The 11,685-nt window shown below is 37.8% G+C and overlaps 1 protein-coding gene across 2 annotated transcripts; it reads left to right on the top strand.

Moving 5' to 3' along the window:
• Nucleotides 1–129: 129 nt before the first annotated feature.
• DNAJB9 (DnaJ heat shock protein family (Hsp40) member B9) lies at nucleotides 130–9,926 on the top strand. 2 transcript variants are annotated; one of them, XM_054024296.1, is made up of 3 exons: nucleotides 130–188; nucleotides 5,755–5,982; nucleotides 7,458–9,926. In XM_054024296.1, the coding sequence occupies exons 2-3, from the start codon at nucleotides 5,766–5,768 to the stop codon at nucleotides 7,892–7,894; spliced, it is 654 nt and encodes a 217-aa protein (XP_053880271.1). In that variant the 5' UTR covers nucleotides 130–188; nucleotides 5,755–5,765; the 3' UTR covers nucleotides 7,895–9,926. The 2 variants fall into 2 exon arrangements, with proteins under 2 accessions (XP_053880271.1, XP_053880265.1); XM_054024290.1 differs by lacking the exon at nucleotides 130–188 and having other exon boundaries at nucleotides 5,260–5,982.
• Nucleotides 9,927–11,685: the final 1,759 nt, after the last annotated feature.

The raw sequence follows: 11,685 nt of genomic DNA, 5'->3' as shown, positions 1-11,685 counted from the left end.
CCGGCCCATCAAGCGGAAGTGACGTGACTCATCTGGGTTAACAACAGCCTTCCACGTGCACTAAAGCGGGGGTGTCACGTGAGATAGGGTAGCCAATAGCGTAGCGTTTCGTGTAGGATTCGCCCTAGAGTTACGGCCGCCGTGTTCGTCCGCCCAGATCAGGGGGAGAAGAGCGCGCGGAGCAGCAGGTGAGTATAGTAGTGAGGCGGCGACAAGGCCCCGGCTTTTGCGTTGGGGGAGGGAGGCGGAGGGGCTGGTGCAGTGATGCGGGTGGGGGTGGGGGTGTCGGGATTTCTCTGCTCTTTGCCGTGGGGTGTTTTTGTTTCAGGTCACTCCGATGTATCGCAGATTCTCGGGTCTTGCTTTTTATTCTCTCTCCCGAAAGGAGGGTGTGTGAAGTGCTGAGCTCTCCTCTGTGTGGGGGCGTCTGCATTTGTGTGGTGCTGCACTGCTGCCTTGGCATTCGGACACTTATAACTTTTTTTTTTTTTACTCGCTCGTGTCCAATCAGTATAATGAGGTTTAATTTGGCTGTGAGAAAGGTGCGCTGCGGGAATAGGCAATATCCTCCCCTCCCAGACTTCAGTCACTTGTCTCCATGATGAATAGTCCAGAATAATAGTAAACCCCATCATTTTATTTTCCTGAAAGTTATTGGTTCGGGGGTCAGCAATTAATTGACCACATACAAACTGCAGTGGTCTTTATAAGTTCCTTCTAGTAGCATGGCTGAGGATTCTAGCTTACTCCATAGCAAAGTTGAACTGAGGCATGGGAGAGACAAATGATGATACAATACTACTATATTTAAACTTGCTGTGGTAACTGCAGTTGAGTAAGAGCCTTTTCCACTTGTAAGGACTTTGTACTAGCTCTATGTCCACTAAATTGTAGTTACATTTAATTTAAATCAAAATAGGATGGCTTTGTGTTGGGTTAAACCTGCCAGATTCCTTTCCTTTTTGTTTCAGTTTTCAAAAGAATGGCAGGTAAAGAGAAGGAAAGATCTCATTCTCCAGCACTGCTTACATTTTCACATTCTACAACATAGGTCTTAGTGTCTTGATAGAATTATATAAAAGACCTTTTATGCCCTTGTAATTGAGCTTTGTTCTTAAAAGTTCTGTAGCCTTGTATTAATAGTTAGGTGGTGTTTGTAAGAGCTGTCTCAAAAGGTCAAGCTGTTCCACTTGGTCAGTGCATTAAAAATTGTATGTAATTAGTATATTATTCATGGACTTCTGTATATGTAGATAGTGCTTTACAAACATAAGAGATGGTAACTATTTGTTCTCCATGTCCCCTGAAGGTAGGGCAAGAAGTAACAGGCTCAACCTGCAGCAAAGGAGATTTAGGCTAGATATTGGGAAAATCTTTCTCACTATAAAGGAAGATAAGATTTTGGACTAGGTTTCCAAAGGAGATTGTGGAATCCCCGTCATTGGAGGTTTTTAAGAACAGGCTTGATTAAAAACCAGTCAGGTGTAGTCTACGTTTCCTTGGTCCTGCCTCGGTCCTGCCTCAGCGCAGGGAGTTGGAGTTGATGACTTCTTAGGGTTTCTTCTAGCCTTATGTGTCTATGATTCTATTTGTTATAAAGCTCCTACTCAGTTATCTTGAAATGCATAAACATGCTCACAGTAAGACGATAGAAACAGGCTTTCAGGATTATGTATTTGCCACTAAGGGCCAAACATTTTAATTATGGATTGAAAATTGGCACTGAATATTCCCTTGCTGGCCTGTAATATTAATTTTAAAGAAAATGTCGCATTTAAAATTTATAACCAGAATAATGATACTGCTGAAATCCTTACCATTCAGCTAATTATCCAGCAAAGGTTTAAATACTACTTATTTTGTGACCTTAAATTCTCTAGTGGCTCATTGACAAATGGGCCGAACTAAAATACTGAGGTCAGGTTCTCCCACTGATTCTCATTCAGAATCACAAAACTGTTTTTAAGGGATTGTGTCTGATAGCTAAAACCTAATAAGGATTTTTTAATTAAGAAAAAAATGTTAAAGGTAACACACTTTTTTTTTTTTTTAAAAGACCTACCTAAAACAGTTTGGAGCTCTCAACACTCCCATGTAAAGTTTTCAGCCAGATATGGCAACATTTTCATAACTAGTACATGAGGGAGGGAAAGTGAAACTTATCTGTCTTCTTTCAGTTTCCAAACTGAAAGAAAAGAAAGATAAGCAGAATAAACAGTGACATGCTCTTTATTTTAAAATGGTTGTTATAGTAAAGGTACTGATACTAACAGATGATAGTTTAATAAATTTGATTTAAATAAATATTTTGGTGCTGCCAAGAAAAAGATGCATCTATTTAACATAATGCCATGTTAGTAAATTCATATTGTAGTAAAGATACTACAGATATAAATATACTGTCAGATATTAATGGTTAGAGCTATCCTAATATATAGGACTTGCTAGTCTTTTGTGATAGCCTTTTGTCAATTAAAATACTTCTAAACATTAGCTATTTTCAACATTGCTTTTGTGTAAATAAACAAAGTAAATAAAGTCTGAATAGCATGGGGATGTTGAAACAAGCTGATCATTGCATAAGGTATTGTTAGAAATAGTGTTTTCAGGAACTTTGTCTAAAACATTCTGAAGAACAGCCAGTTTATTCTGAACTGGGGTTTCTTTTAAAATATGGTACAACTTCAGTATTGTATTTTTCATATACAAATTAAAATGCTTTACAAATTCTATACAAGACAATAGACCGTATGTAGTATAAAACTGTTTTGCAGGAAAGAGTAGTTTAAAATAATTGAAATGAGTGTATTTGGTAATAATGCCAGTATACAAGTAATAGAAGTTGAGAAGCTTAGGCAGAGCATAAAGATTTGAAGGCAGGAGTAGAGAGAGAGAGACAGGTAGTTAGTTTGTAGCAGTTTTTAGGAGGTGCAGGAGTGATTTCTTGCCTAACTGCCCTTCAGTAGTGGGAGTGGACAGAGGAGTCAGATGCTAGAATGAGCAGGGGTGCATAGAGTCTATCTCTGAGAGAATGGGGCAATCTTCTAAATAAGGAGGGAAGTTTTGAAAAGGATACTAGAATGAAGAGGAAGCCCATGGAGGTGTTTAGAGATGGGCCAGATGCACTTCTGTTTCTGGCTACTTATGTGAGAAGTGCAGCAGTGTTGGACACTTGCTGGCTTAGGGAAAGCTGATTTTTGGAAGTCTGTGGAAGAAGGCATTTTAGTGATCAAGGTGTTAAGAGATGATTGGGCAAATGTTTCAGCATAAGTGGAATAAAAGGGTTTATCTGAGCAATGTAGTTGCAGTGGTAATAGGAAGATATGTATAGACAGGATATGGAGTTTGGGGTTCAAGATGAAGTCAAGGTTATGGACTGTAGTGACAAATTGGGGGTTAACTGAGGTGGGTGCTTGTCTTGCTCAAGAAAAGCATTTCTGATTTTATGGGATTGAGATGAAAAGCCACAGGTCCGTACCTGTGAAGGGTGAACAGGCAGGAAACACTAAAAGTGTGGAAAAACATGTACAGATTAATGGTTTTCAGTGTCAAAGTGGTAAAGTTTGAGATTAATGAAAAAGGGAAGAGAATAGATGTAAAAAAGAAGAGGGACTAAAAGCTTCCTGTACTTGTACTAATATAATTGGTATTGAGCAAGAGAGATGCCAGAATGAATTGTACACTTGGTATCTAAATACACTGATCAAAATACAGTCCCGTTTTGAGACTAGCCCTTAGAACACAGACACTTGGCATGCTACCAGCCAAGCAAATGTTTAGGAGGGCATTAGATATATATATCTAGTCTCCAAAGGATTGGATGGTAGGATGTCAGAGCATACAAATAGTATTGAATATATTTTCAGTATTAGTAGTCACTGAAAAGATGAAACTATTTTAATAGGCTGTTTAGGCCTGATTTTAAGTTCAAAACCAAAAGGAAGCCCTCTATTTATTTAAATACTAATGGACCTACAAATAAAGCTATGTGTAAAGTCTTGTCTTATTACAGTTAAATATTGGGTTTGATCTTTAGCCATTAATTTCTTTTTATGGATATATGCACTTCTTAAAATCTTTTGTAATCAAGGAAATCCACAAAACCGAATTTGTGCATAGCAAATGTTTTAGGGCCCATATGATCCAAAAACGATGACAGCCATCAAAGCCATACAGACAGAATTCTGACTTATTCAGGGGAAGTAGAATGGAGCTGTCATCAAGGCAAGAAATATATTGGACCCATGCTCAGATTCAACATTTTCCCTGTCTTGAGTTACAGTCAGTGATTTCCAGGGCAACTAGTGTGTCCACTCCCTCACCTAATCCTGCACTGAGATGATATATTATTTTCTGAGTATTCTTAGTGCAGTCCCCTGGCATTCTGCTGGCTGGATGAAATCCAACTCTATCTTTGGGCAGTCTACGTCCCCGCTACATATCTTGAATGTCCCTTGGAATAAGGAGAAGCTTCCAAGTACTGTATACTTAGGCTTCTTCTCAAAAGGATTCCTAGTATGCTGACTAACTGAATATTGCATGTACCTGTTTTGTAATTGGTACTGTCTGTTTAACATGAAGCTTTTCTTTTTAAATGACTGATGTGTGTTGTGTACAGATTTATTGGTCAACATTTCCTTAACCTGGCACTAGCTTGTTTTTTAACTCCAAACTTTTTATCAGTATCTCTGATAGATTGTACAATTCTCGACTACCTGATAAATTAACTATTTTAATCCTCACAAATACTACACGCTGAAAGTTCCCCAGTGCACTTTGATCTTATGTTCTAAAGCTGTCTTGGGTCTTATGGAAAGCTTCAACCCAGAGTGAATTTCAAGAGCTCAGTTCACTATTGGCATATGGGAGGCTTACACATCTAACTCCCAATGATACTGATTATAAGTCCTCTGTATCAAGACTATTGTCGACCTTTTCGTTATCAAAACTGCTGTTAAAATTTAATTGATACCAAGTCCATCCCATGTTTTTGTTCACCTAGAAAGGAGAAACCTGCACTTTGTAATGGGACTCTGTGGCTAGTGATCTCTTTCTCCACCACAGTAACCTCTTAGGCCATTCAACTGGCCCTTTGAAATTAGGATAGTGGGGGTTGGAATTAAGACTCTCTTCTCTTTCTTGGAGGTCAGCACAAGGCCCTGTAGCAGCCCAGTGTATATGAAGAGAACGACTTGCTTGGGCTTCTGCTCAATAGAGGCAATGGTTCTTACCAGTTCCTTCTCAACCTCTTTGGGTAGCTCTAGCATGGTACAGCTCTTTTCACTTTCCTCTGAATGCTGCTGCTCGCTATCTGGTGACAGACAAGTATTCCTAAAAATAGTATATGTAGCTGATGGACAAAATACAAAAAGCAAATACTGGGCCTTGTAATGAGAGTGGCTAGTTAGTGAAGCCCAAATGTTGGGACCAGGACTATGGGAGGTAGATGAGGCAAGTGTAAATGTGACCAAAAGAAGAAACTATCGGCATTTCTGTTGCAGGTGACAGTGAGGTGTGGAGATCCCCAAACCCATCATACTGTGTACTGAAAATTCTGCAGAAGGGAGATTCTCCAGCAAAAGTGAAATTAAACATGGTTCCATCTCTAATTGTTGCATGGTTCCTCCTTTTAAGCATTATAGACTTACCTGTTTTAATTAGCATAGATGCAATTGAATTGTCTTAAGTTACTGCCTAACTTCAGAGCAAAAAATTGTGACCATTCATATTCAAGTATTTTTCTGTCTTTTCTAGGCGCTTCAGAAATGGCTACCACACAGTCTGTCTTCACATTTGCTCTCTGCATTTTAATGATAACTGAATTAATATTGGCTAGAGAAAGCTACTATGACATTTTAGGAGTTCCAAAAAATGCATCTGACCGCCAAATCAAGAAGGCATTTCACAAACTGGCCATGAAGTACCACCCAGACAAAAACAAGAGTCCTGGTGCAGAAGCAAAATTCAGAGAAATTGCAGAAGGTAATATAAATGAGGGCTATGAATTGTGTAAGTCTGTGGGCTTGAAAATGTCTGTCTATACTCTCTTAACTTTTCTATTGGGCTAAAAATTATACCAGTTTAGATATAGCAGGTTGTGTGTCATAGTCAGTTCTAAAAGAGAGCCACAAAAGTGTTCCTGGTCAAAGGCACCTATGACAGTATCTTTGTCTACCAGAACTAGAAATGTTCATTTCTGTGGTTGGTAGCTAGAAGTGTCTAGTCTTAAAATATGTCTGATTACTATTTTGATTCCCCCCCCCCCCCCCCAGTTGAATTTTAACATGATTTCAGATAGAAACAAATACTTTAACATTTAGCCTTCAAATGGATCTTTCATCATGCATTTACTAGTGGCTAATTCTATTAAAATTGAAATGAGTGGCAGGGAGCAAAATAATAACGGAAAGGGGGTTTTAAGTATCAGTGTCATAAATATAACCTTTTCAGTATGAATATATAATACCATAAAATGTAATTGCAACTCCACTTTTCTCAGCGGTGTCTGTGAAACTGATATCAGTAGTTCCTCTTTTCATGTTCTGTAGGTGCTGTTATTGATTCTTTCTCTTTGTTTGTGTATATTAGTGAACGTTGTCATGGCAAAACAATGCATTATAATGGCCCTAGTCACACTTCTTTCTAACAGCAGAGTTAGAACTTTCTTTGTGTAGAGTATTGAAAGCCCTTTAAAAAAATTAACAAATAGAGGAACAGATATACGGTTGAAAATGTCCTAACTAGGCAAGGCACATATGTTCAAGTCCAGTGTTCTCTTGTGAAGTAGAAATACTGACAGACCCATACATTTTTACAAGCTATGGTTCTGGGCCAAAGATCAGGTCGGAACTTCATTTCCTATTCTAAATAAACCTGGATTTGGGTATTGCATGTATCATCAACTTGTTCATGCGAAGCACCACTAGTTTGTTTGTAAACCAACCTTGGTTCCCTACTGTTATGTATTAAGCACAGTTTGGTTTAGAGTTGTGTGCTGCAGTACCTCTGCAACATAGCTTGTTCCCACTGCTTTGATAATTATCAAATGGAAAGTGTATTTGAAACCCATCACAGGACGACCGAGTTCCTGTGATAGGAAGGTGTTGAACAATTTAAAAGATGGGGAAAGAGCTTGGCTTGCCAAGTCTTTTTACATTTCCCCTTATTTCATTGCCATTTAACTGCTGTTCTTTAGTGCCTGGTGGTTAAAATTACAGGATACGTTTTTTCTTGACTTACTGCATGAGAACACTTATGTGGTTAATTTAGGATGAATGTTCAGCGAAGTTGTGGCTTACTTTCATTATACATATAATGAAGTTATCACTTTCACCTGTGCTTGTTATCACTGATGTGCTTTCTGCTTGAGAAAAAAGCAAATGTGATTTTGACAGGAAGATTTAAATCTGACTGTACATGAAATTCTGACCTAATTTCTAATTTCAATACTTCTACAGCATATGAAACGTTATCGGATGAGAATAAACGAAAAGAATATGACCAATTTGGCCATGGTGGAGGACAAGGAAATAATGGAAGCCCATTCCAACAGTCATTTAATTTCAATTTTGATGACTTGTTCAAAGATTTTGACTTTTTTGGTCAAAACCAAAACTCACGGTCGAAGAAGCATTTTGAAAATCACTTCCGGGGTCATCGGGAGGCTCACAGCAGGCAAAGACGTTCTTTCCAAGATTTCTCCTTTGGAGGTGGACTGTTTGATGATGTGTTTGAAGATATGGAAAAAATGTTTTCTTTCAGTGGCTTTGACAGTGCACACCAGCACACAGTACGAACTGATAGCAGATTCCATGGATCTAGCAAGCATTGTAGGACTGTCACTCAGCGCCGAGGAAACATGGTTACTACATACACAGACTGTTCTGGACAATAACGATTCCTTTTTCTTCCATATTTCTCTTCCCGTTTCCTCACCTTGATGATTTTCTTGTTTAGTTGCTAATATGGAACAGAAACTCTTCTCTGAACTGTCTGATAAACTATTAAAGTATTTAATGTAATTGCAGTAAAGAAATTCAGTTAAACTAATTCTTGCAACTGAAACAACATGCAGCAAAGTGGGAGATGAGTGCCTCGTTATCTGTCTAGAAAGGGTGTGTGTGTGGGGAAATAAATCCCATATCATAAAACAACATAAATGTTTACTAAATTGAAATATATTTCAATCTTTTAACATATGAAGAGGTTTTTTTAATATACTCTTACCTTAATGTGACTTTTGTCTATACCCCTGGTAGGATGTTTGACTTACTGATGCATGTATAGCCACGTGAGTTAAACTAACTTATTATGAAGTGTTACTCTTAAAACTTCCTTTTTTTTTTTTAAAATTATCCTTATAGACTAGACTTGCAGTATTTAGCTGCTGTAGACAACGTGGGAACTGTGTATAATTAACACACAATACAGCAGTGGAAATTTAGCTCATCTGCATTTTAACTTGCATGATCAGTTCTAGAAATGTGAATGTAGAACATCTTTAAAACCGTGTAATGAACAGTGTAAGGAACCATTGCCTGGAGTTTAGAAGTTTGTTTGTATTTCAAAATGTCCTTTCATTGGCCACAAGCCTGTAAAGACTTTAGCATGAGCATAACTGTACATATGTGAGTTGTCTGACTCCAGTGGGACTACTTTTGTGTGTAAAGTTATGTACGTGTAAGTCTTTGTAGGATCCTGGACTTTATCTATCTAAAAACTAAATATGAGAACCTGTATTATTGCAGTACATACTTACTGTTTAGTTATTTCGCCCTGGAAAATGGAGTAGTGAAATTTTTACTTTTTAAATTCTCATGATGCTATAGCGAACTTTAAACTAAGTAAAATTAGATCCCTGTGCTTGATGTGACTTGTAGGTCAATCGAGTACATTTTTTGTAGTAAATAGATTTGGAAACTCCACATCGCAGATTTCTTCATTTAAAAGAAGTATTGGCCCAGCTCCACAACTTGAGAGGTAAACTCTTCTCAAAGTGAATAAACAGCAAAATTGAAAGTTAGACTTTTTGTGGTATTTGTTTAGTAACATTTGGCAACTTGAGTCTGCTGTAGTGGTGGCATCATACTAAAGTTGTCATTTGCTATACAGCCATCAATGAAGTCCATAAGCCAATATAAACTGGAAGGAAAATCCTCAGTATTCAGATGTCACCCTAATAGATCTCTACATCAGTCCTTGAAGATTTTCTTTGAGTATTAATATAGGACTGGCTGGACTTCCCTGTAGTCGCTGTATCAAACTGCATCTTTTCAGTAAGATGGCCGCCACACACAACTGAGAATTGCCAGTTGTAACTTAAACTAACTTTTAGAAATACATTTCACTTAATTTATGTGAAAACTTACCTTTTACGTTGATTGAGTAAACAAATTGAGTGCAGGCTTCTCTAGGTTGCAGTGTCCTAAATAGGTTTCATCTGTTTAAAAAGCTCTAGACTAATTTTATTATAAGGAAGAGACTTTGCCCTTCAGCTCTCATTTAATATTCCTCAGCTACATCCTCACTCATCGTGCTAAGCTTCCCACGACTGTCAATATTGTCTTTTGTTAAATTTCACTCACCTAGAAGTCTAGGAAGGATTTTTGTTATATTAAGTGCTTTCTCTTTCATCCTTTGTCTACTTTATTTATAAATTGACTAATACCTCATATTCTGTCTTTATAAAAAGCCAGTAATTTGTGAAACCTTGTCAGAATGTGCAATATTCTTATGGTAGAAAGAAATGTGCTTTTGGTTTTTGTGCAAGTAGATTTTAATTCTGTTGTGTACGTTAATGTAAATGTCTGCACTTTTTCCATAACACATTCCATATGGATATTAATCCTATGGATAAATTTAAGCAAAAATAGCACCTGTCATTCATACAACATGGGTATGTAAGTAAACAAATATTTACAACTTGAGTGCGCTCTTGTAAATTATTTTTTCCCACAGCATCAAGATTAGTACTGTTTTGGGGAAAAAGCCTCCTTTTCCCTTGGAGAAAAATTGTACACACTAAATGTTGGCATAAGAAGGGCATGCCAGCAAAATATATTCAGGTTGTATATCTCTGAAAACTCATTAATGGTGTAGACTGCTAAAACTCATCCAGGTAAGATGCATCTTAGTAAGGAAGGTGTACAAGTTTGTTTGTTTATTTATTTATTTTTTAAAGTGGAAAGACTAATAGTTTATAAACCACATTCTAAGGAGTTCCGGTTCTGTTGATTTCTCATGTGCTTGAAGTTCCTTACCAGAACTAGGCTTCCACTAAATTCCTTCTCTCTCTAGCAGGGCCTGAGCTCTTTCTTTTGGCTGTTGACCTAGCCCTCTTGCCAAGGAGAGACCTTTACCCCCAAATTCTCCACCTACCTCAGAATAAAACAAACGAAAACTATCCTGATTGATTGCATGTGGTACACTTGAAATGGGCAGCTCATTTACTCCTCTTAAAACAACAACAACAACAAATCCACCCTCCCTGTTTAGTAGCCAATTGCAAGCAACTGTTGCACTGTTTTCCAGGAAACAGCTGAAGGTCAGAGGTCCTTTCCCCGGTTTAAGACTCCAATTTCTGAGGATGCGCCAAGCTGCTGAGAACCGCTAGAGCATGTCCACTTTCCTCAGCTCTCAAAAGTCAATGTGTGAAACAGTCAACCACACAACTGACGTTGCTAATGCCAAGTGGATACCACTTTAACAAAACAGCCTAGTTTAGCTTACTCAATTCCACATTCACTAAATAATATCTACTTGTCCTAAGAAACATGTCTAAGTCTTCAAACGTCCCATAATTACAGGACTTTTCAAAACAACAAATTTCACCTACTTGGGTTCTTAGGGAGGAAAAACCCCAAAAGAGGATTAACAGCTTGGTGGAGTGGGCATAGAATGACTGGGGATGGAAGAGAATCGATAGGGAAGAGAAATAATGGATTGAGGAAGCACTGGTAGAATATTGGAAATGGGGGACTGATGGATTTTTGGGGATGGTTTGTATTAAAGTGGCCACTTGGACTTTAAATTTGACTTACATGTGTAAATTGTTCAGACTTTTTACTGAACCAATTCAGGCACGCCTGCCCATACTCCTTCCTCAACAAGGCTGCTGTTAGGTCAATGCCTTTCAGAACAGAAGCTTGTGAAACATGCTGATCACTTATTCAGAGCTCTTGCACGTTCTTTTCCTATTTAATTATAGCATCTGCTTTGTGGCATGCTCTGTAACTGAAGTCCTGATATAACCTTACAAAACCCTGACTTCGGTTACTCAGAAGTTTCTCCAGTTCTCGTTTTGGGCTGAAGCTTTTATGCTTGGTCTGTCTCTTATGGAAAATCTATCCATTCGTGTTATGTGAGCATGAAAACTACATTTTTGTACTTTTTTTTAATAAAGTGAACACTTTTGGATGAGCTCAAATGGCAGAGCTTTAAAACGTATGTGAAAAGCTAATGCTTTATTCACAAATTCATATTTCATTTCAGTTTTTACTTTTGGAACAATAGCTAGCAGAGATGAAGGTACTGTAAACTTATTTAGGATACTATTATATTAAATCTATGGGAACATAGTTTCATGGATGCATTGTTTTAAGAAAGTGCTTGCTAAAAGCCAGATTGAAATGGTTTATATGGACACATTGGGCAACATACTCCTGTCCTATGAAAAGATCAATGGGA

Source organism: Malaclemys terrapin, chromosome 1 (assembly GCF_027887155.1).
Source record: "Malaclemys terrapin pileata isolate rMalTer1 chromosome 1, rMalTer1.hap1, whole genome shotgun sequence".
NCBI classification, from domain to species: Eukaryota; Metazoa; Chordata; order Testudines; family Emydidae; genus Malaclemys; species Malaclemys terrapin.
This window is presented reverse-complemented; position numbering and strand designations above follow the sequence as displayed.